The sequence below is a fragment of the Doryrhamphus excisus genome, linkage group LG2 (genome assembly GCF_037039965.1).
Source record: "Doryrhamphus excisus strain RoL-2023G ecotype Guam linkage group LG2, RoL_Dexc_Guam_v1.1, whole genome shotgun sequence".
Classification (NCBI taxonomy): domain Eukaryota; kingdom Metazoa; phylum Chordata; class Actinopteri; order Syngnathiformes; family Syngnathidae; genus Doryrhamphus; species Doryrhamphus excisus.
In genome coordinates this window covers 6385147-6410903 of record NC_136358.1, presented here as the reverse complement: position 1 = coordinate 6410903, position 25757 = coordinate 6385147, and the positions used below count along the sequence as shown (strand labels likewise).

At 40.7% G+C, this 25757-nt stretch overlaps 1 protein-coding gene across 2 annotated transcripts; it reads right to left on the bottom strand.

The window, feature by feature from the left end:
* Window positions 1-544: 544 nt before the first annotated feature.
* Window positions 545-25757, bottom strand: usp53a (ubiquitin specific peptidase 53a). 2 transcript variants are annotated; one of them, XM_058068101.2, is made up of 17 exons: window positions 25405-25757; window positions 16311-16824; window positions 14426-14518; window positions 14223-14357; window positions 11806-11916; window positions 11021-11103; window positions 10810-10894; window positions 9524-9670; window positions 8535-8684; window positions 7767-7929; window positions 6423-6569; window positions 6139-6270; window positions 4524-5289; window positions 4391-4446; window positions 3275-3329; window positions 2554-3212; window positions 545-1310 (listed from the first exon to the last, which is right to left on the bottom strand). In XM_058068101.2, the coding sequence occupies exons 2-17, from the start codon at window positions 16452-16454 to the stop codon at window positions 1228-1230; spliced, it is 3009 nt and encodes a 1002-aa protein (XP_057924084.2). In that variant the 5' UTR covers window positions 16455-16824; window positions 25405-25757; the 3' UTR covers window positions 545-1227. The 2 variants fall into 2 exon arrangements, with proteins under 2 accessions (XP_057924084.2, XP_057924086.2); XM_058068103.2 differs by having other exon boundaries at window positions 25300-25405.

Here is a 25757-nt window from a genome sequence, read left to right as displayed (position 1 = left end):
CACTACCCGACTTGTTTTTGACTTCAATTAGAAATACAGCACACTATTTTCTCTACGTTGAGAGCTGAATCATACGTCAACGTGGCCGCCACATTGGATTCCCCATTTTACTAAAACATCATGTTTTAAGTATATTTTCTTAACTCATATATGGTATGTGTTAAATAAGTGTTAAGTATGTGTTAATAAAAATGGTAAACTTCTGGGTTTGGGGCTAATATGAACAAAAACGTATTGGAAATGGAATACAATTCGTAGCTTAAATGTTATGTTCTATAAGAATGTTGTATTTTTTCTGAACTTGTTACGATTTTAAACATTTGATTGAGCAAAAAACGGCAAAAGGGGTTTGGGTGTAATTACGTGCAGACAACAACAGGGGGCAGAAAAGCAGCAGCATGTGAACATGTGAATGAATGGTACAAAATCTACTAAATAGTCACATTACCTTTAGTGTAAATGTTAAATTATATTGTTTTTAATTTTACTAGTACTATTACTACTAATCTCATAAATAATAATAATAATAATAATATAGGCAAAATTAGTCAAACATTGGTTTATTTTCTTGGACAAGTGGCAGTCAATAAACATAAAACTAATTTGCAAAAATCTCTGGAATCAAATCCTTGTACAAACCACGGCATAGATTCGAACCTTTTGTCATTTTGGAAAAAAAATACAAAAAGGCACTGTGCAGTAAAAACTCTGCATTACATACTAAACCAAGGAGCCAAAAACAAATGTACAGCATTTTCCTACAGCAACGCTTGTATGTTTTGGAGTGTCTATAGTGATAATACAGTGATAAGACATTTGTGCTAATTAGCATTGGCGATAATTGCCCGTCACCTTAGGAGAGTTGATCCAGCGGCATTTATCCAAGAGACAGAAGGAAGACACCTCATTACCCACACAGATCCCTGGGATCTAGTAAAGCCAGTACAAAGAAAGACTGTTCAAATGGTGGAAAATTAGCATTATTCGACACTTTTTCGCTCAGTAGTCTTAACTTGGTAACCCTGATAGGAGGATTCTCAGTCGCCCCCTCCCCCCTTTCTGTACCTTTCTGCTTGTGCAAATTCAATATTCATCCTTTTTTTTTCAACAATCTCTTTGGCTTCCACATTCTTTCATCTTGCGACAGACATTCAAACTGTACAACAGTCATAATGCATAGTTGTTTTTTTTAATTTTTGGTATTCATTATTGTTGTTTTTGCTCCGACTATAGGAAACCGTGTTCGTCCAGTCCTTTCGGCATCACAGGGTTCCATTTCACGATAGGCTTCGGGGAAGAAGACGAATAGCCTACAGAGAAACAAGAAAAAGTAATTATTTTTACAAATATATGAGGTGTCTGGGCCCGGGCATGAAGAATCACACCACGGTCTTTGACTTGATGGACTTATACAAGTTTTGTTTGTTTATACTTATATAACACATGCAAGCTGTCGTTCTCGTCAATAATTGACGAGAGGAAGGATCACTTGATACTCCTTCATGAGCAATCACATCGTAGTCTTTGAGGCTGTGGACTATTTTTCCAAGGTGTCGGGTGGCACGTGTCATTGTGGATCAGATGAGGCGGCCGTGCTTGTGCATCAGCAATCAAACTGGAGGCTTTATGGATTATTTGTGGGACCTGTTTATTTCTGTAACGTATGCAAGTTTGGAGTTGTGCATTATTTGTTTTTGTTTGGTTTGTTTCTAGGACATCTGCAAGGTGGCGGTTGTCATTAATAACTGGCACAAATACATTCTTGTATGCGTCCTTCTTTTACTGCATTGTTTGACAAAGTTCGAGTGCCATAGTCGTTTCGGACTCCTGCGTACGCACTGGTTCTGGGCTGCTGAAAGTCCCGGTGCCCACCACATTTCCCCACCCTTCGTCCTCCGTGGAGCATGCTTCCAAGCGGAACACATCGTCTTTTTAGTCTGGGTGCTTCCCGGGAGGTCAGGAGAACCGGGATGGAGAGGGGCCAAGGACACCCGACTGTCTTTGAGCCCTCATGGGGTGACAGAACCAGGGGGGCAGGCCGAGATGCGCAGAGACCCCATATGGATGTTTTAACAAAAAGATGGTGCCACAAGATGAAATGAATATGGGACTTTGTAGTTCCAACTTTATTTGATTAATAATAAGATAATAATTTATCCCTGAAATCCTGATTTGCAACATTTCCACTTGTCACAACAGTGCATGTATTCCAGCTACATATCCTGTTTGAGCCTGTGACGACGTCACGTGCAACCCAGAGATGATGCAGTTATAGAAGTATATTACACAGTGAGCCCAGGTGGGGCTCGTGCATAAGCAATCACATGGTGGGCTTTGACATTTTGGATTATTTTTGTGACCATTTTCGTTGTTTATTTACATTATTCATGTGGCTGTCCATACCTGGCGGGAGGACGGATTATTTGTTGGCGCATAAAAAAGTATTGTCTAGAAAGGAACACCTGAGTGGCAGGGCGTAGTTTTGGCATAAACCTACTAACTTTGAATAGAGGCAAACGTTCAGTTGAAACATCACCGCAAACTTTAGAGTACCTGGCTCTGGTCGGTTACTGGAAGGCTCTGCCATCTCGTCATCCGGTGCAGGAAGTCCTCTGGCATCCACATCACTCTCCCCTGAAGAGGTGTGCTCATCCGCTCTCATGTACAAGGCGGGCCTCTTGTGATACTTGGCCCGGTAGGTGTCGGTCATACAGTTATCCACTGAGAAGTAGGTAGTGGGTAGAACCATGTCAGGGGAGTCGGCACCGTCGCGGCCCGGTATCCTCTCTTCGCCCTCGCTGGCTGACATCTCGTTCCTGTCCTGGTCTGAGGACTTGGAGCTGGTGTCGGATGAAAGCCTGTGCTCGGCGGGCGTCTCGATCCAACGGATGAGGGTGGTATGTGAGAGCACGGGTGCTGAGCCATTTTTGTCCCGGCTCAAGCGGGCTGGTATCGGTGGCAGTTCGGATTGGTCAGTGTGAAATGTTTTTGGTGGTAAAGGAGGTGGATAGTTGTGCAGAGCGAGCCCCTTCATGGTGGCCTCTTCGTGCTCTGAGAAGGGCCCCGTTTGGTCATCCGAGCTGTTCCACTCAGAACTACTGGTCTTTGTCAAGTAAGGCGGCACCGGGCTGATTGGGCTTTCCACGTTATCTTCCCTTTCGCTGTCCAGATCATTTTCTAGGACTCCAGGTGTGTATCGGAAGGCTCTTCGTCTGGTACAAAAGTAAAATTAATACATCTTCTCACTGACACGGTCTATTTTTATTTAATTTACCTTTGTAATGGCTTGTTTGGGTCATACAGGTCCGGAGATTTTCTCCCTTGCTCACCTGGAGGAGAAGAAAAAAATAAATTCTGGGTTTTGAAAAGTACAAAGCAAAGCAAGCTAACATCTGCCGTGGCTTTATCTTCCTACCCACAAGGACTCTGTTAAGTGACCACTTGATAAAAATCTTTGATACACTTGCCAGTGGATTTATGTGTTGGCAGGTCACTGCTTTGTGTGTGTGTGTGACAGGAAGAAAAGCTCTGACTCACTCGTTGGTTTGCATGTATAAATGACCAGACCCCAGAATCCCCATAATACACTTTTTAGGGGGGAAATATTGGGGTCAAAAAAGTAATTTGGTGTAGAAGAACATCAACTTAAAGAAACACAAAAGCACATCCATGGTTTGGTTTTGAGTAGTGATCCGCTGACTAACCAGACGTAGGACGGGGAGTGAGTGATGCCATCTGCGATGCGTCAGCACTCTCTCTCAAAAGCATTAGAGGCTAAATCCTTTGTGCTGGCATGCAATTACACCCGGGGGGGGAGTGGGGGAAGTCAGATCACCCCGCCCCATACTCCACAACGCTATTGCATTTTTAAGCCGCTAAGTCCATGCGGCAATTCACAATTTGAGGGAGATGATCTGCGATCCCTCTTCTCCCAAAATAAAACGGAACAACTTCTGATTGGAAGTTTCCAGATAACTAATGTTCTAAAGACAAAACATTTCTTAATAAAAAGCCATTATGGATACCAATTTTCAGTAGTAGGACATCACTGGCAGAGTTTTGAGAAGATGCCTTTTCACTTCCTGGTTGCTGCGGAGCAAATATTTCAATGCAGGCTATGCTCTTCTAAAATGCTATCCTGTGAATGCTTTTTCGGTCCAAAACTGAAAATGCGATCTCTTCTATGGTAGAGTTATATCATCACCTCTTTGCGCCTTTTGTGAAAAAAACGCAAATGTTATATAAATACATCTTGTGGAGTGAACATATGAATATGGTTATACTGTATGACTACGTCTTTGGTAGTGGGTGAGTTGTGTGAGCAGTGATGTTTTCCTTCAATCATGCTTAAGAGTACAAATAGAACAATAAATCAAGTAAATTGACTTACCAGTGGAAAAAGTAGCATGCAGGATGTCATTACTTCCCTTTGGGGGGAACTGATCCCTAAAAGTGCATACAATTCATTACAGTTCCTCATTTGTAAACCTCACTGATTTACACTTTGCTGTACAATACGTTACCGGCTCAAATGCAGCTCATGTATGGGTCGTAGCTCCTTGGAAGAGAAGTTTTCAACCACAGGTGAGTCCAAATTTGCAGAGCTGTTGCTAATCCTGTCGCTGCTCTCGTAGCCCGATTCAGTCCGCTGAATCTTCCAGTTGTCGTTGTAGACCTTCAGGGTGGCGGTGCCCTTTGGTCTGTCCTTGTCCGAGTCCAGCGAGCTGCGGCTGCTGCCGTTCTCTTGCCTCAGTTCATCTTCGTAAATGGTCATCAGGCTCTTGGCCTTCCGCTCCTCTCGGCCTGCCCACGTCAAGTCCCACTCCTGCGACTTGCTGCTTGAGCGCCTTCTGGGGCTGTGCGGCCTCCGTTCTGGACTTGCTCCCCCGCCACGGCCACCACCGCTGCTTAATACACTATCCACGTTGAGAGCCTCTCTCATGGGCTTCCAGGGACGACTGGACTTGCTGCTGCTGTTACTGCTGCGGCCGTTCCCAGCACTTCTGGGACGCCCTCGAGAGTCCTGGCTGCTATCGGTGTCGTAGCCGTTGGATTGATTCTCCACCCTCCTGCTGTAATGCCCGCTGCTGGGAACACTGGGTAGCACCCGGACCCTTGAGTTGGATTGGAGGGGCTCCTGGAAAGACCTGGTGCTAAGGTGGGTGGCTGGTCGGTCACTGCGGATGGGGCCTTTTCCTTGGCTGCTGTACAGGCGAGTCTCAAGGTGTTGCTTGAAACCATTTTCCGGGGGAGAGTTCGAGCGAGAGTAGATGCGGTCTTGAGGTTGATCTGAGGAGATATGAAATACAATTTGTGACAACTTCATGTGCCATCAGCAAGCTTGTTGCTAGCTATTTAATTAATTCTAATCCCTAATAAAATCATGGGCTACCGTTACTGCAGTAAAACATGCAAAGTTAAAACTCAATTCTGAACACATTTATAGCAACACACATGAACATGAGTCTTATTTATATCTTAAATGGCTTATTTACTCTTATCATGTCAAATATGTTCATTAATAAGAGTGTGAAAGTAAATATAGCGGTGTTAGTTCTGTAATAATGATGAAAAAAAGAAACACATTGGTCCCAAACAGGTTTTCTCCGCTCTAACTGCAAAGATATTCCATTTATCAATAAGTTATCCTATACTCTGCGGAAAGTTACTTGTCACAGTCGGTTCTGGAACCAATTAACTTCAATAAACCATTACTGTAATGGCTGTGTGTTGACTGGTCTTAAGTGGATAGTAAATTGATACTGCTATTCAAGCTGTACACTGATTAATCTAAAGTACTACATATCCGGGTATGATTTCCATACTATTGTCTCTTAACATTTTGTCAGATACTGCATAATGCACTTATAGGATGGGATAGCATTATCCTGTTGTTGTCCTGGCGAGGAAAAGCAGAGGTTGTGACTCAGAGAGAGCGGGATGAAAGACACTCGGCTCAGACGAACGTCAGCAGTTAATCCCCTTTCTGACACGTCGCTCCCTAACAGCGGGTTACATAAGGGGCCAGAGAATTGTGTGTGTGTGTGATATTCAGCTGTTGTGTTACCATCCAGATACCATTCGTGTGCGGGGTGCTGGGGGGAAAAAAAAAAGAAAAGAAATCAGCAACCAACCGACCTCTGTAGCGTGACTCCGGCCTACGTTGACCACTCCGATCAGAGTCTCTTCCGGATGAATGCACCTCACCGCTGGCTCGATGGGCGACTTCCCTGAAAATCTCTTTAAAGTGACGCTTGAGATCAAGTTGCACTGTTACAAAAAATGAAAACAAGGAAACAAGAATAAGTCAAATGACCACCATCTTTTTCTATGCATCTTTTTGTCCTTTCAAAGAAAGGTTCCATATGGCGTGCACCTAATGCCTTGGTATGCAAATTATCCTGTATAATGTTTTTTACTACCTGCCCCTCGTCCTCCGCTGTTATGGGCACTGCCCCGGCTAAAGGCGGAAGGAGATTTCGGTTTCAAGGAACCTTGGCTCAGCAGACCATTCAGATTCTCCTTGGTCAGGTCAAGCTTCTCGGGTGATGGAAGAGGAGACTGAAGACCTGAAAGATGGGGGAAGAAGAAATTAATAAGTTTGTCAGCTAGTGTGACATTGTGGTTTGCTTCTTTTTATACTTGTGAGACAAGCTAAAAAATTGTCACAAATGTGCCATATGTCACTGATAGGACTGACTGTTTTATTTTGATGAGCTTCTTTTGATGCTTGTAGGACAGTGACCAGAACATTTTGCTTTTTCACCATCTTAAGTGAAAGGCGGAGTAAGAGTCAAAGTACAACAGTCAAAGTTAAGGCAGTGTGTTATTGTTTGGAGATATTTTAACATGCAATTGAATTAGAAGGCATCTCCAAGCTTTTGATTTTGATGACCAGTGAAAAGTTTGGATACATTGTATCACTCAATTGCATGAGAAAGTGTCTCCAAACTTTTGACTCATATGTACTCAAAAGTTGAAAACACCTTCTGATTTAATTGCATGTTAAACTGTCTCCAAAAATGTTTTTAACATAAATTAACAACATTAATTTTGGAAATAAGGGTGATTATTTTATTGGAAAACTAATGTTTGTTAAAAAGACCACATTTTTGGCATGTTTATGTCGCTTTTTTCCACTTTGTTTGGCGGTCCTTGAACGCACCATATATAGCTTTACCCATACGGCCACAAATACACTACATATTTTCCCCATTCTTCTTTCACTTTGTCGTTACTTCAAAATGCAGATGCTGTGTATGAATGCATAAAGGTGACGATTGATGACATATGATGTCCGTGTTGAGTCCAAGTGTGCATATTTATTTAGCGCAAAACCTCAAGTTAATTCACGCTCGCATACTCCACATGTCAAACGACTTGAAATCTTCTTTCGAGAAAACAAGCTCCAGGCTCGTACCAATGATGAGTCTGCACTCCTTTTATGCTTTCATTTGATGAGACGATCATTTTGTTCAATGCAATCAGACCGAATGTAACATGTAGCACTTGTATTGTGCAGGCCGTAAATGTGTTGTTGGTCTTGATGGATGTAATGTGTGACGGGAAGACGAACTTGAGTGTCCATGAAGTGACTCCCGAGTTCATTGGCTGTCGTCTTTCCTTCAGTTAGGCTTTCACGTCAGTGGTCATCGTTGCAAGACACTTGGTTACACTGTACTAGTCTTTGTTTTATATACAATGCATAATAAATAAATAGTATTACATTACATTTCCCCCACCCACAGATCTGATCTATATCCTACCTTCTCCATTGACAGGGGTCTTGTTCTGGGTCTGCCTCAGGTGTTGCTGTGACACGTCCTCAGCTGTAATGGCGCTGCCTTCAGGGTTGGCATAAAACAGCAGAAGAGGCTGGAAATGACCTTTGATACATTTGCTGACCACATCTTTCCACTTGGACCCCACCTGCAAGAAGATGCAGGGAAATAAAAGAGCAGATGTTTGGACATCACCAGAAATTAAAATTGGGGTGAACCTCGCCTGGAGTGTGTGGAACAATCACATCAGCTCGCAGGCTAACAGATGGTTGTTTGGTTCTTAATTAAGCAAAAGGCAGGACGAGATCGTAGCAGGCAGGTGGAACGACGCCAATTAAGACACCATGCGATGCATATTAAATGTGCAAAAGTGTTTATAACCAGAACAGGTCAAAAGTGAATGAGAAGGTGTCTCCAAACGTTTGATTTTGTGTTTCACATTTAGTCGTATGTATAATACCTATGCAAAGTTTGCAGACTTCTTCTCATTCAAGTGCATGGTAAAGATCTTCTATTGTGACAGGAGCACTTTGCTGCTTATATATTCCTTCCGGCCGGTGTCTAATTTGTGCTTTCCACAAACCTTGAAATCTTACCTGCACTCGCAAAGTGTGACTGTTTTTTCCCCACCTGAGTTCAACAGCTGCCCCTGTGTTAATGTCCAAGTTTGTTTTTTGTTTTTTTTTGCCACGGGCCCATAAAAACCTCCATCTACATATGGTGTTCTAACAGTCTTGTTGGTCAAGTAGTTACCTCTTTAACTGTGGCATCGTCAAAGAAAACCCACTTGGAAGACTTGGTGTGGTAGGCAAAGGCACAGTAATGGCGGCTGGAGTAGCAGATCATCCCCACCAGCAACAGCTCGCCCTTTTTGGCGTGCTCGTCAGTCACCCTGTAGAAAAGCTGCACACACACAATAACGCTTTAAATCACAACTAACAGAAAGCTAAAGGGCTGCGGAGGGAACAAGAATGAGGTTTTGTTTTTGCCTCCTGTGTTTCCTGCTCAGCCAGTTCTCACCCTTGTGAACAATAACAAACAAGTAGCGGGGGGGAGGTCTGCCTTTTAACACCCAACAATGTCACGTTAAATACTCCCGAATGAATCAAGGCTTTTGTGGCGTACATCAGCGGGAGCTTCAGAAACATGAACCGTCACAAACAGATTGAATACTTCAGTACAAGACTGAAGTTATGCAACATGAAGAGGCCTCGTCTGTTCTGAAGCCCCGCTTGAATTCTGTTGCTTGTGAAGCCCACACAGAAGGAGCACAGCTTTTGGGTGGGGTTTTTGCACTGTGTGACCCAGGACAGCGGGGGCCTTTTCATCAGCAAAGGGAGGGCAACCCCAGTAGGGGTTTCAACTGAAGTTTAGCCTGGGGCCACATTTTTCAGATATTTTTCCACTATTATTATTGTGTACATAATGCTCATAATAATGTAACAAGGCTGTCATGCTTTGATGTACCTAATGGATAATATCATAAATAAACCCATAAATGTATACATTAAAACATAAGCAATATGTTTCCACTAGACAAGATCCTCTAGTATGTCAGGGGTGTCAAGCTCATTGTTATTGCAGGAAACATCACATTATGGCTGCCGTTAGTATGTCGTAGGTTCCCAGTGGGGTACACGTAACCCCTAGGGGTACGCCACTTGTAAAGCATGAGTCAAATGTCCTCAAAACAACACAAAATAATACTTGTCAAAGATCTTCTATATATACAGGAAGCTCACCGCGGAGAGACTGAGGTGAGGCCCCAGTGAGCGTATCACATCCTCAGTGAGGTCCGACTGGTCGGAATCCCACACAAAGCCGATGGTGACAATCTCCGGGGAATTCATGAGGACGCGCCTGATGCGAATCCTTTGTCCACATTTGCTCTGGACCAAAAAAGAAAGAAAAAGCAAAACTAAGTAAAACATCAGGACAATAAAAGGAAGTGTTTTTTTGCATTTTAACAATATTCCAAATCAGTTTCAATGTGCCTTCGGGAAAAATGTAGGCATCTACAGAATAACTGGACAATGTAATCAAGGCCTTGAAGAACAGACAGTACTGTGTGGCATTGTTCACTGTTCGAGGCCTTCGATGCAGTAGTCTTGCACTAGTTGCAGACTCCTGGCTATTAGATTGTCAAGCTAAGATATAAATCTTTCCCCATATATTTCGTGGTGTAACGGTTCCCTGGTATCACGGTATAAATGTCTTAATCTAAATACAAAGCCCACATGGAGCACTGAGTCTACGTACATCAACGTTGCCGCCATATTGGATGTGGCAAGGCCGTGGTGTCAGTGAATACAGTAAAATCTACTTACTTTAAGCGCCTTTGTACAAATAAATTGAAGTCAATGCCTCTTGTTTATGCATTCACACACACTAACATACTTGGGAATCAGTTAGGCCCCAATAACAATGTATTTGATAAGCATGCTATTTATAGGTTAATTGGTGACTCCAAATTGTCCATAGGTATGAATGTGAGTGTATATATATATATATATATATATATATATATGTGTGTGTGTGTCCTGCCATTGGCCGGCGACCAGTCCAGGGTGTACCCCGCCTCTCACCCAAAGTCAGCCTGGGTAGGCTCCAGCATACCCCCTGCCGCCCCAATGAAGATAAGTGGTATAGAAAATGGATGGAGTTGGGTGGAGTAGTCAACAAAACATCTGTACTCATTTAAGTTTATGTACTCATAAACCAACTGCTTGTTACAGGCTTCTGTAGCTGTGCCACCCATGTCACTCATCCATCCATTTTCTATGCCACCTGTCCTCATTAGGGCCGCGGGGGTATGCTGGAGCCTATCCCAGCTGAATTACATTCTGGACTGGTCGAGTTTGTCCAACACTGATTTTCTTTTTCTGTTCCAATCTTATTTTGTTGGAAAACACTGAACAGCACAAGGTAGTTATAATATAATATCAATGAAAAGTTTAGAAAATTGTTGTCCCAAACATGATGGAAATGGACATGCATGCTTATTTAACACATAAAAAAAAAAACTTACGGGACAGTTCCTCAGGTCTCCGACCGTGCACGCTGCTTGTAACAGTTCTCCAAATGAATCATCCTTGCGCTGAAGCATCTGCTGACTGAAAAAGAAGACAAACACAAAAGATGTGAGACAACTGAGCACGGTGAGGACACTCCCATGTCAAGCCCCGGGATGCAAAAGTGCAGGGACAACAAGAGCGGGACAGATGACAATGCAGCCTTACCAGAGTGCGGTGGTGGAGACATAATGCACCAGCTCTATAAACGGCAGTGGGTCAGAGGATGCCCCGCAGCTACGGCACACAGACTGAGAGGAAAGAGGGGGACGAATAAAGACAAACAAACTTCTTTAAAAATTTACAAATTGCTAGCATTGCAGTATATATGCTGGGCCAGCAGTGGGCAGTGTAGTTCAAATCCAAATATATAAGATAACATCTTAACATCTTTTTACAATTGCAAGAGTGAAATTTTGTGTGTGTGTGTGTGTTTACTTGGGTTGTCACAAGATCTCGCAAGATTAAATCATGACTTCTCATTCAGAAAAAAAAACTGTCATGGGCACTAGGGCTGGGACAATAAATCACACAAAAAATTAATTCGAAATGAACTGAAGTTCGCCAGTTTGACCCTGGAACGGATCATTGTTAATTTCCATAATGTTTCACAATGGTCGGCTCCAGCTAAAGTCAGCATCTCAGAAGGCCCCGGTGGTGTCTGCCTGGCTATAATGGATGTACACCCAAACACACACACAGCATCTGTGATTTACCCGGTACTGCTGATGCTGCATGGAGACCACAAAGGAGTCCAAAACCAAACCCCACAACTCCCACCCTCCACCTCTCCCTTATTCCATTCAAGAACATGACAGATTGGATTCTCACCGTCTCAGACACTGATTCATGTACCTGTCGGACCCCAGTGTATGTGTAGGCATTCTGTTTCCTTGACCAGCCCCGAATCAAAACAATAATCAAGTGAGTAAGTGAAATGGTGTTCCACTGACCTGCTCGTAAAGCGACATGGCAAACTTCTGGTGAGTAATGCATGACTTTGAGGTGCACGCGTCCGTCTCTTCAGGCACAATATGAAGATGTATCCTCTCCAGTATATTTTCCTGTCAAATAACAATAATCATTTGTATTTATGTGGAGGACTAAGCTAAATACAATCAAAAAAGGTTCATTTTAGGCCTAGAATGGGGAAGTTGATCAAATATTAAAAGGCCCGCACGGCAGGCCTGCAGAGGTTACAGTCTAGAGCAGGGGTGGGCAAACTACGGCCCGGGGGCCACATCCGACCCGCCAAGTGTTTGAATACGGCCCGCCCAATCTTTCCAAAGTATTTCATTTAAACTCAACATACAACCTGGCATCATGGCCTGAGCCAACCTTTTGATGGTTTTATCAATTTCGTTTTTTGACATGGTCTGTTGTTTACAAAGTGCTCCTGAAAAAAGGGACACAAGCACATAATAATATTAATAATAATAATAATGATTATTATTAGATTATTAGATTATTATAATTATTATTAGAACTTTATGATTATTATAATTATTATATTAATGTTAATTATTATATTAATTATATATAATATTGTTTTATTTACATATTTTACATAACAATAATATAATAATTATTATTTTAATTTTATTGTAATTATTACAATATTTTATTATTTTTAAAATATTTAAATATAAATATAAAATAATAAATAATAATAGCAGATTGCATGACAATTTTACAGATACAATAATACCAGGTGGACTGTTACGTGTAAAATATATAGTCTGCCCCCCCCCCCATAAATTTTGTCATATCAATGCGGCCCGCGAGTCAAAAAGTTTGCCCACCCCTGGTCTAGAGCGTCACAGCCTGTTAATCTGACACTGGCTGCAGATAAATTCTGCTGCTGCCTCGACCACTGCCACAGTCATTCATTTATTTTGCCAGCAGACAACAGAAGTAATTTAAGTATGCCTTTCATGTAGAATAACATTGTACATACATTGTCCTTTTTTTAAACAAACTAAATAGCCTTAGCTTATTTACGCAACAGAATGTCATTTTTGTCTCTACATGGTCACATGTTTACAATTTTTCATCTGCCCATCGCATGCAGAGGAGCGATCGCATTTATTTTAACTTAGCGGATCTATTGCTGTTTATTATGAATGTTTGTGAAATGTAAATTTAATGCGGAGGAGCGATTGCAATTGCTGGGTTGCATGTGACTTGCAACTCAAGCATGTGGGTGGGGGAGCAAACAAGCATAGTCATAGGAAGACATACAACCGACGATGAAGCAACAGTGACATGTTTTCACCGCTGGGCTGTGCGGGGTTTGGAACATCATTACAAAGTAAATCACTCTTACTGGCCAAAATAATCATCAAACTTACTTTTTTGTTTCATTTGTTCATATGATGCACACAGAGCAATTAAAAACATCATGCTCTGTCACCTTTCTGCTCTGTTTTCCATGCTCTATGAGGCATTCAGGCACACTCGTGTAATTATGACTGTTAAGCAATAATTGTTTTCCGTTTTTATTCACACACGTCTCCGATATACTGAGGGCAGCCATAACTATGATGTGGCCTGTAAGAAAAATGAGTTTGACACCCCTATATATATATATATATATATATATATATACATATATATATATATATATATATACATACATATATATATACATATATATATACATACATATATATATACATATATATATACATATATATATACATATATATATACATATATATATATACATATATATATACATATATATATACATATATATATATATATATATATATATATATATATATATATATATATATATATATATATATATATATATATATATATATATATATATATATACATACACCCCCATTACAATTGGCATACCCCTAGGGGTACACATACACCACTTCGGGAACCTACACACTACAGTTTATCAACATCTTGTATGAAACTCTGTGTTTTAGTTCCTTTAGAACATCTTCATGCTTGAAAATGCTTAATTTAGGTCAAGAATATATATAAAAACATTTGCTTGAATAGGCTTCTTTTTTTTCTCCCCCACACATAACATAGGGTTGGGAAGAAAATGTTATAAATATAATACAAGAATAAATGCATGTAACAAATGTAAAAAATATTTAAAAATCAACTGGTGTCAACATCATTAATTATGCATGAGGCATCCTTTTCCAAAGCGCACAAATGATGCAACCTCATGTATGTGCAGAAAACAAACAACCCTGACCGGCACTTATATAATCTGTCATCCTGATATTTAGCGGCAATGTGGCAAGCACTTGATGGGAAAGGAAAGGAGGAGCAGAAGCTCTTTTCAATGACCTCACTTGTTGCAAACAAATGGCTCTCTCTCCTGTAAGAAACTTACAAAGCACTCTGCGGCATCGTCCATGAAGCCCAGTTGGAAGCGCTGCTCGTCCTTAAAGGTCTCCGCCAAGGCGTGACGCAGGTTGTCTGAGGGCAGCGCTCGCTCGCGACTGTGCTGGAACTGGGAGAATATGCTCTTAAAAAAAAAAAAGAGGAAATCTGTTAGAATGTAGACAAAAACAGGACAATTTGCACTGAAAATACCTTTAATGCACAAAAGATGCATGACTCCCCCAAACAGAAGTGCCCAGGCAGCTGCCTCAAACTGCGGCGGAAAATGTCCAAATGCCAAAGGACCTACGAAAAAGACAAAAACATTTTCAGTATTTTTTTTTTGGGACACAAGGTCATGCAAGAAGAGCAAAAACAAATGTTCATCTCCAACCAGCTCCAACTAGTGTCTCACCCTCTGAGTCATGCTGAGTGGAGGGTGACCTCACTGACTGGAAACCATGAAGTAACCACAGGCCCCACAAGCCAAACTTCATGTGTATTCATACATCGCTCGGGAAGGGCGCTGACTAAGATGTGAAACCTCGAGATAAGTCTTATTTTGGAAAATGGTGGAATGCAGTGTAAGGGTTCGGCGTGAGGACACGGGTTTACAACATTAGGGCATGAACTGGATATTTAAATGATGTCCTACCAGTACTGTCTCCCGTGTGTGTTAATCAGGCTTTGCTACACATCTTAAAATATAGCCAGGGGCTCTGGCTTCATATTCATACTGTGTATTTATACTGTCATACTGTGTATTTATTTTTCTGTTGTCTCCGCCTCCCTGTGGTCTCACTCCTCCACCATTGCCGGCCAGGACAACGCAGGGTGGGAGTAGCAAGTGGGTGGGTGGGTGTGTAAATTTCACTTGTCTGGCTGTCCTCTCCAGACATGTACACATGGTGAGTCCGTATTATTGAGTCCATATTATTGTTATGCTTTTAATTTGATGTTCTGCCTTTCTTAGTTTTATACACAATACATAATAAATAAATAGCATTAGACACCACCCCCCCAGCACCCATTATGTATGTATATTCTATTAGCCGCATAGCTGTCAACTCTCAGACCGTGAATGATATGCTGCAATGGCTGAATGTAGCCTCCCTGTTGTCCTGTACAAATGTAAGTCAGGCAGACACACACACTTTACCTTGCAATTTAAACAATCAGATAACTGGCTGATTGATGATTATGATTAGGGCTGGCCGATATATCGATATTTATTTTAAGCACGATATCAAAAACAAGCATATCGTTCATATCAATATAGACTGGATTTGACACAGAGGTCTCATGTTTCAAGATGGTGCCGCCCGAGTGCAAGCTAGCAACAACACCTCTGTGACTTCTGCTTTTAGAGTTTAATAGTGCTCCATTAATTACTTTCTTATTGTTTTTTGTGCCCTACCGACCCCTCAAGCAAGTGTGTAGCTATGGTTGTTCATCTTGTTACATTTACGTAGCTTGCACCACTGTTTACACTTGGGAGCAGCTGATAGCTTTGAGCACCCCTTTGCTACGTAGAGTGATCGGAGATCCCCACAGAGATACGGAGGAGGAGAGGCTGCATAGCGGGAGTGAACAGTAAAAAAAGACGGTATAAAGGTTGCTGTATAAAGACGGCATCAACCATGTTTACAGTCTGTCGTTATGGGGAACATGAGATGGAAGCGTTAATGGCGCTAACCCGGCTACAGAGAAACTACTGAGATGGAAGCGCTACTGGCGCTACTGGCGCTAACCCGGCTACAGAGAAACTACTGTGAAGATTAAATTAACTTTTTCTATATTTAGATAATATACTATATTATTTCAGTGGCTATATTGTTCAATAAGATTGTTTACATTTTAATAAAACTTTGCACTCATATTTGGCTTTGACTTTTGTCAAAACTCACATTGTGGAAAAAATATGGGGATATATGTCATATATCAATATTCAACCTAAATATATCTAATAATTATATATGAGTTTTGGTCCATATTGCCCAGCCCTAATTAAGACAGACTTAAGTAAAAGGGCCTAATACTATGCAGCCAGAATCCAAATAGGTCCATAAGTGAATACATACGTAGTCGTAGCACCTACCTGCACAGCACTGTTGAGAAAGCAGCTGTTCTGTCCGGGCTCGTTCAACAGTCCTTTGGTGGGCGCCAGGGACAGCATGCTCCCTGGCTGGTAGGACTTCCCAAGGTTGCCCCCCGGCTTCCTGAAAATCCTGACCCATGCCATTGGGTAGTGGGTTCTGCACAGCTTTGAGCAGAGACACCAGGACTAAAATAAAGGTGGGGGGCAGTGGGAATTGGGGGGTGGTCCGCCCCCAAAAATATGAGGTTGCTAGGTTATTCCGTGGGATGCTGCAGACTCCCCGCTACACATGGGCCACTAGTCCAGGTTTGCACCACATGCAGATGAGGTCTCCCGGGGATGAATAATGAAAACTACAAAAAAACTGTTATAATCCAAGTGGCAAGTCTTTGCAGGTGGAATTTAGATGCCTTGAATTGATCATCTTGCAGCCCACAAAGGTGAATCTGCTACATGTGATGTTGACATACAGTGGTCCGTTGGAAGGTCATAGTATCCGCTTGAATCCAGGTTCCTATTGAAGACACGCTTAGAATCAATACATGACATACAGTACAGGACAGATAGGCAACCTGTGGCATGTGTACTATATATTCAAAAAACATCTGTTACAAAAAACACTCTCAAGACACACTGTATTACCGTATTTACTGATAGCTGCAATGACAGCTTGCTACAATAGCAAGAACAATGCTAACTTGGCAACACCAATTCGTCTATTACACCTTATAGTCTGGCAAACCAAATGCAAATGCAAGAAGCAAGCCATGATCTGTTCTCCAAAATGAAAGTGGATCCTCGGTTTTCCCCATTAATCTGTTCCAAAAGGTCAGATGAAAACCGAATAAATTTTCCCATAAGAAATAATATACAGGTTGTCCTTCAGTTACAGTGCTCTGAGTTTTGCTGTTTAGTGGTTATGTACAGACTCCCCCATTTGAAATATAAAATGCACTTCTGCCAACTAGTGGCCGTTTTTCGGCTTAAAACTGCACCAAACGTGCTCTCTTTAACCGCGGAGTTGCATCATCACCTCTTTGTGCCACAAAAGCAAAAAAACATAAAAGACGTATAAATACGTCTTTGAGAGTGAATGAGTTAACCCTGCATCCATCCATTTTCTATGCCGCTTATCATCACTTGGGTTGCGGGTATGCTGGAGCCTATCCCAGCTGTCTTCAGGCGAGAGGCGGGGTACACACTGGTTTTTGGAATGTGGGAGGAAACCGGAGTACCCGGAGAAAACCCATGCACGCACACATGGGGAGAACATATAAACTCCACACGGATAATTGAACCCAGGTCTTGAATGAGTTACCCGTTGAATCAAATCTTGTTTTTGAGTCATATCATAGCATATTTATTTAGATTTCAATCTGATATACTTGGATTTTTGTCCTTAAAAAACAAGCCTATTCATGTGGATGGCAAAGACTGAATTTTTGGCTTGTTGCTGACAGCTGATGAAACGAATATGTGCCATAATTTCCACACTACATAAGTATAATTTAATGTGTGAACAAAAAGGAGCCTACTGCTAACCAGTGGGTGGCACCGAAGGCCTTTTGCCCAGGCAAGTCAAGAGATTTTCTTTCTGTCACTCAAAGCAGTGAGCGGAGTTCTGAAAGAGGGGTTTTATATTCGGGTCTGTATAGTCATTTATTAACATTTGTTCGATCCTTTAATTTTTTATTTTTTTTTACCCACATAAAATTTTGTTTGGCCGTAACTAAAAGAAAGGCTCCTTACTGAACATTTTAAGGTATGTCAACAAAGCTTGCACATTAACTTTTACAAACAGCTTTTAAAACCAAGGCCAAGGTCGAGTTGAACTTCCACCCGGTAACAGTGGCACAATCTTACACTTAGCATTTAGTGAACGATATCTGACTTGAAAAAATGTTCATTCTCTGTCAGTGAAATGAAATTCTAAAACAAAACAATAACCAAATGCAAACAGTAGCTAGAAAATGTAACTTATTGATTGTCATTCATTAATCTTCAGGTGTTCATGTGAGTGACCGACACACTTCCATAGCTGAAGGAAGGATGAAAATAGCCTTTAAACACATTTTGTGCCTTTAATTTCCTCAGCTTTTCCTCTTTCAGGCGCCTTTCAAATGCCACTTTGTTGTCTTACCAGCTACACAACAATGCAGGTCTGACCTATTTTCTTAAGAAGAGAGTTGGCGCATGGCATACTATTACGAGTCACAGTGCGAGGTGGCATTCAATTTATTCCATTTCCCATCCAGGAAAAAAAAAAAAAAAGTCCAAAGCCGTGTGCGCTTACTTTGATAGCTTTGATGAATGTTTATATTTGTGCTGAGTGTGCCAGTATGATGTTATTACATTACTGAATTCTGCTTTTCATATGTACATTTGTATACGGCATATGTATACATCACGTGACTCCAGATTCCATATATCATGGAAAAAGCAGCGTTAACACAATGAAACTTCCCACATGATCTAGAGATCCGCAAGCTTTCAGCCACAACCGGTCGGACAAGATTTGCCACCCTGGAATTGCAGGAATCCTGGATGAATGATGGATGATGATGACGATGACAGGGCAGCCATGTAACCATTCAACAGTAGATTGAAAAACTGTGACGTTCAGCGACCCGCATCCAATTCAATTAAACATGCAGAAGTTCTCGGGCTTGTACTTTGCAGCTGGGCTCCATGGCAATAGGATTCCAAAGCAATCACTTAAGCTCAGAGTTGCTTAAGAGCTGCAAGTTTTCAGATTAGTTTCCGGGTCTGGCAAGGCAAGTGTTCTGACTGTATGCATTGCAACAAAACAAGCAGACATTTTCAGTAACTGCTGCTCAACAACTAACTTTGACAGTAAAATTCAACATCTGCAAGCCATTGCATACATTAAAATAAAAAGGGGATATGATGACATTGCCATAAATTATTAAAGGCATGGCATGGATATGCAGAAAATGAGGTTAAACATAATGTTGGCTTTGGACACATATAACACACATCTTTAGTTAACTCGAGATGTAAATCTCTGTGGTAAATGATTCGATACACAACGACAACAATTACGACATCAAATTTTACGGAGAGAGAGATATACACTTTGGAAGTAAGTGCCATTCTTATGTAACTCAGCAGAATTTATAGGTCTCGTCTTTTATGCAGGCCAGTAAAAGACGAGTTGCAGCCCGTACTTTGGACACCTCCAGTCAAGAATTTTACCGTATGTAAACATTTCCAATGATTGACAGCACCATAAGGATAATTTTTCTTTCCCCTGAAAAATACGGCCTTACTCCGCCACCGAGCGCTGACAGATCGAGAGCAGTCTACTTAATATGCAATGAAAAGAAACTATTGATACCAGTGTGGAAATTGGGTCACTGCATCAGCAAAAAAAAAAAAAGTGCAAAAAAAGAAACCTAATGAACACAAGAAAAAAGAACAATGGGGAACCCATTAATCTAGCTTAATTTGTATTATGACGAGGAATTTTCACTGAACTTTTAATGGTCTCCAGTACTATATGGGATGTCCAAAGTGCAGCTCGGGCCATTTGGTGCAATCTTTTTTTTTAATTGACACTCAATTCTATATTTATAAAACAAACAAAAAAAAAATAGTGCCGCTACGAATGACTCATTTTCTGACGACTAATTTTTGTAATTTTAGTTGACTAATCTAAACTCACATTTTCTTAATTTTGTGTCCATGTTTATTTGAATACAGCTGAAGGGCCAAAACACAACATGTCACCCATACCATAGCAATGTAAATAACATACACAACCTTGCCTACTTTGGAGAGAAGCCCATTAAGTAAACCCATTAAAAACATTATGTACGCACTAGGGGCCACAATATGCTCATGACACGATTCATGATTCTGGGTTCAGACAAATGAGGCCAGATGATATTTAACATTGCAGTAAGAAAACTACCAAATAAAGGACTGGACAATTTTTTTATTTAACCAAGTCAAAAAACAATGCAGGTGCATTTTGAAATGTTTTATAACTATTCTATGTTTTGATAATATGCAGAAATCGTATTTTGATCTGACAAATATTGAGTATGTTTTATCAAATTCCTAGTGTAGTGGAATTCCTACAGCTTCTGTAAAAAGCACCCACTGAGCAGAGGCACTATAAAAGGAGGAGAAAGGTGAGGACAATTCCAAGGGCCCTTGACTGGAAGGGGCCGCAGTAAATAATTTTGCTATTTATATACTCACAAAACAATTAAAACAATCTCTATTGTATTGTGTTACATGAAATGGTTTGGTCCACTACTTCCTTCATCCAGCATGTTGCCACTTCAGTTGGCAGTTGTGGCAGAAGAAAGTAAAACAATGCTGCCAGCGCCCAGTAAAATAATTTCTCAGAGTGAAAAAAGGAACAGCAAAAGACGAGAGAAGAAAGGCCAATGAAAAGGGTGTCAATAGGTGACCTGTTTCTTTTAGTAGTCTAACCAGTCTGTGTAGGGTTTCCGCTACCTGTAATGGATTGTGGCGTAGCGCCACAGTAAAATAAAAGCTGCCACACCTTGGAAATTAGTTTTTGTTTGTTTTCTTTCCCCATTGACTGCTGCTTCCATTGCAGGCATGCCCATAATAAACACATCACTACATTTATTTTGTGCCATTTTGCAATGCAACTCTGTGAATGACAGGTGACAAGCGGTAACAACACATAGACCAACACTGTCCAACTACTGGTGCAGGGGAACTCGCATATACAGCAAATGGTATGGTAAGGGAACAAAATGCTGAAAATAAATCTGCTTATCACTTGTGTTCAAATTTTAAAATAAAATGCACATATTTCACAGACAAGGCAAAGCAGAGGAAACAGGAGATTTAAACGACAGAAGATGGTCTGGTTTCTGTCACTAGCTAAGACTTTTTTTAAAAAAGTAAAAAAATATCAAAATGGTCCCAGAATCCTTTGATTTGTCAGTATGCGGCCCTCCGTGGAAAACTTTTGTTTTTTGGTGGTTTACACTATTACATCAACATACTAATGAAGGAATATTCTTTGCTTTCACCGGTTTTACAAGCAAATACATCTGTTTTCCCTAAGGCGGTGGAGGAAGCTCGGTCTTCCACTGCAAATAAAAGGTTTTGCAAAAACACATACACACAAAAAAAAAAACAATCCAGCGCTTCTTTCCCTCGTCATTAGGAAAATGCACAAGCTAGCACCTCACAAGCAAATCACCCAGAGAGGTGCATCAGCAAGTCAGACAGGGGGCCAAGGGAGTTGTGAAGAAGGATCTTTGGCCACGTAGTGGTCGGGAATTGGCAGAATTTCTTCCGATAGCCATCTGCTGATGGACGACCTCATTAGGGAACGGCTCCTTTTGCTGCACGGGATGGAGAAATTGGCCCGTGGTTGTATTTTTGTACACATGTCCAAGCAAGGATTGGGATTTAACTCCATTTTCTTAATTGAATTAATTAATACATTCATTATTATGAATATATTATCAGCGCTGTAGGCTTGGCTTTGTCACTAGGAGCACAGGTGCTCCTAAATGAAACATTTAGCAAAGTGAAATTTTTAAATTGTATTATTAAACTCAAACAACGTACACAGTAACACACTTGTACATATAAACACAGTGCCATCCTAAGGACCACGTCTCCCTGGGACTATGTATGACTATGTATGAAAGGGTCATACATAGCCTGGCATACTACATCCTGTACACACATGTACTAAGCTACACATACACCTCCCGTCTCATGCAATTACTAATGGGGTGTTGTCCGTACGGCCACCAAGTATCTTTCGTATATTTTTCTTGTGTCAGGTTTGGACAAAATGACTCATACACTTTCATTTTTTTCTTGTTACTTGTAGTTTTTTTTCCCACTTTTATATTTTGTTCCTACAATGGGCTGTTCACAGGCCTATAAAAAAAATGCGGTCCACACTTTGGACATCCCTGGTTTACATATTTCACATAGAGGGCGGCGTGTAAACAAATGAGTGAGTCCAGGCTGTGTTTTTACGTGGCACAATCAGGCAGGCTTCCACAGTGGACTTGTTGAGGCACACTCCGGCCACAAGCCTCTCGTGACCGCTTGTTGATGAGTAACTGCCTAATGAAAGAAACACTTCCTCGCTTTCTATTTTAATGTGCGCCACACAGGAATTCGGAGCGGAGTTATGCTGCATAAAAAGGCAGAAAAAAAAGATTTAGCAGCACTTATATCACAAAGAATAGTCATCTTTCCTGCATCACTGCAGTATCCATCTGATAACATAGTAGCTAGTTAGCTCTATGTCAGCGAGTGCAGCTGCACTCACTTTATATGGACTTATTTTAGGAGCAAAATGTGAATGAAAGGGTTGACAAATGTACTCGCACAAGTGCTCCATTTTTATTTGTTCCCACTCTAATTTCAAGGCACATATGCGAGTTAATTAGTCGGCATAGTTATTCAAAACCATTGCCAGTTCTGCACAGGTCTGAATTGTAACCAAGAGCTTTAATGAGAACACAATTGAATGTCACGGTGACGAAGCGTTGGCTTTGGGTTAGGTCATATAAGCAACTGGGATGAGTCATGCTGATGTCATGGAAGTAGAAATAAACTCATGATCTGCTCTGACAGTCTCCAATTACTGTGACCGCAAACTAATTTTCGAAAAAATATAAAATTACAAAATGTCCTCAAACAAAATACCAAAAAATCAACGCAGGAGAAGATAACATACATGGCAGCGTTTCACAGCAATCTGTTTTTTTAACTGTTCACAGGGGTACCTTATTTTGCGTTAAAAAAAAGGACATCCACAAAACAGCTGATCATTAGAAACGTTAAAAATAGAGGAATACGTGGTGTGCAACTGCGGCCTCAATATATTGACATGTGCATACTCTGTTTCCTTCATCTCCCTCCCCCAAACAGGCAAGAAGAACATTCACTCTCTGCATTGGTTTCAGCACTCTGGCGCGTTTGTTCCATGAACGACGTGAGCCCTTCTGTCATTCATACGGCCGCTTTGTCTCACAGGTGGAGGGTGCATCACTTGCAGGTTCACAGAGTGTAGAAGAGCATAACATAGTAGAAATAAAATGAGTATGTTGCAATATATTGTCATATATTTTTTTGATTTTTCATTGTAGTTTTCTTAGTAGTGTTAAAATCATGTCTCCCAATGTTATATGTATTGTATCGTTTCGTGACACCTTACATAATACTACTTATACTACTTATATAGTATACATAAGCGGTCTGCAATTTTACATGTTTTCACACTTGTATGACAATTAGGTATGTTAAAATCTGTGTTATGCGGTTTTTATTAACAGGGGAACACTTTGTTAACTTTTGAAAAATCTCTGCAAGGTCAGTAAAGACAACATTTTGACCATGATTACTTTTATTTCCATCATTTTAATGCTTTTAAATCCTGAACTAATATTACAGTGCTTTATTTTTGGCAATGGCAGGTCAATATCTGCACATTTTCAGCATATTATCGCAAAAAAATTTAAATCATCATAGTGTCTTCATTTTACTACATGATTAGTATCACACCTGTTGTGAACGAATGTTCTTTCAATGATTTCGATCACCTTGACCTCTTGTGACCTGAAATCAGTGACCTTATAGTTTCGGAGTACACAGATTGACTAACTGAGGTAATGTTTACATGGTATAAAGTGCTCTCGTTTGGCAGCTTGCAAACAAAACTGGTTCCCCAGCATGCCTCGCTTTATGAAGGAGGGAAATCTTCCTCAGTCGCAGTTTAGATACACAAGAATATATTTTAAAATGTTTTAATCATTACTTTTTCCATTGATGTAAACAGGTACTGCAACATACTTGGTAGATGTTTGTGATATTTTGCTCCAATAATTTGGCTTAATAACGCAACTGATGTACAGTATTAGAAATAAGAATAATAAGTAAGAATACTGTGTTTTGAAATACAGCGTCAGTCATTTAATGTAGAAAAACAAATTAGCTTTTTAACTAGGGGTGTCACAAGATTTAAATGTGACAATAGTTCTCATTCAGAGTTTCTCCATAATAGACACTGAGCTTGGGACAATAATGAATTAATCACATAATAAATGAACATATATACATGTATGTCTGCCTCCAAACAGTCAGGAAGAAGGTTAACTCTTGCCATATATTTTTATATTGTGTTTTTTTCTGAAAAGTAATCTCATGCCTCGTGACAGCCCTAGTTTTAACAGGTTTTTGTATTGAATAAGAGTACCTAATGTTATGTCCGCACATCAGGTTCAAGTTGTCGACGTGATGACGTCACGCAAATCATTTCGCATTGGCAGCTGTGTTATGGTAATTTATTTAAATTCACCTGTCGTGGAATTAGCGACGTTGTTTTAAACGACACAAACTAACATTTCGTACTTATTTTATTTATTTATAATTTCCCTTAAGATGGGCTTTTCATTGTCATTTTACTAACACATAGGTCACTTTGTTTTGGCTCAAAAGCCAACAAGTGTATACGAACCACAGACAAATGTACAGCTGTAACGAACATTGACAATATTTTTATTTCTAATCAAAAATGAGCGCAGTTTTCCTCCTTATTTAGATGTTGCAACTCAGACAAAGTGTACCAAATGTTATGTCCTTTCATCATAGCACAATTTGTCCACGTGATGACGCCACACAAAGCATTAACATAGGCAGCTAGTTTAACCAACAATCACATACACAACGTCATTTTATCAATTTTAACTCATATATCATTGCCTTTACGCGGTTAACTATGTGGATGTCCGCCTAAGCGCCTCAAAAAACGAATAATTTAGTTATTTCGACAACTTTTCCTCTGGTTAGCTTGCCATGGTATGACAACAGGTACGTCACTTTGCTAGGTAGGTAACCTTAATCAAATGACAGTTAACACGTCTAAGTAGTTTTATAACTGTTTTCAACAATATACGTTTTATTCCACCTGCTGCTGACTTTTTAGGCCCTTCCCGATTCCTCGACTTACCTGAGCTCACGACCAGGTACATTTCCCCACCGGAAGCGCAGCGTAAACAGCCAATTTGTGGACAACAGGAGGTAAAATACAGATGAAATGATTTAAACACCTTACCTAGACGTGAATGAAGAACGTATCCGAAGGTTTCAGCTCCACAGTCCAAACTAGAGTTGCGAAATTGGTGGGGTAAAGTAGGAGGAACCATCCAATAAACAAGGTAGACGAGTGGTGGTGCTTCACAAGACACGATCGCCCCGGCAGATATAATGCAAACTTTCCTTCTGGTTTGGAACCATAAAAATAAATAGATAAACAGAGTCCCCCTTTGCGTTTGTTTTGCTGCTGCTGCTGCTGCTGGAAGGGAATCGGCAGCTATGGCGGCTCGCTTCGTCCACTTTGTTTCGGCACCTGAAATATTTCAACTGGATCAGAGATGTTTTGTGCAGCGAGATGACAAGCCACGCCTC

Coding starts and splice junctions, on each gene's coding strand:
- usp53a (XM_058068101.2), bottom strand. CDS start 16,454: ATGGCATGGGTCAGGATTTTCAGGAAGCCGGGGGGCAACCTTGGGAAG. Junction 14,358..14,425: donor GCATCTTTTGTGCATTAAAG/GTATTTTCAGTG, acceptor TTTTTTTTTAAG/AGCATATTCTCCCAGTTCCA. Junction 3,330..4,390: donor GCATGCTACTTTTTCCACTG/GTAAGTCAATTT, acceptor CTTCTCCTCCAG/GTGAGCAAGGGAGAAAATCT.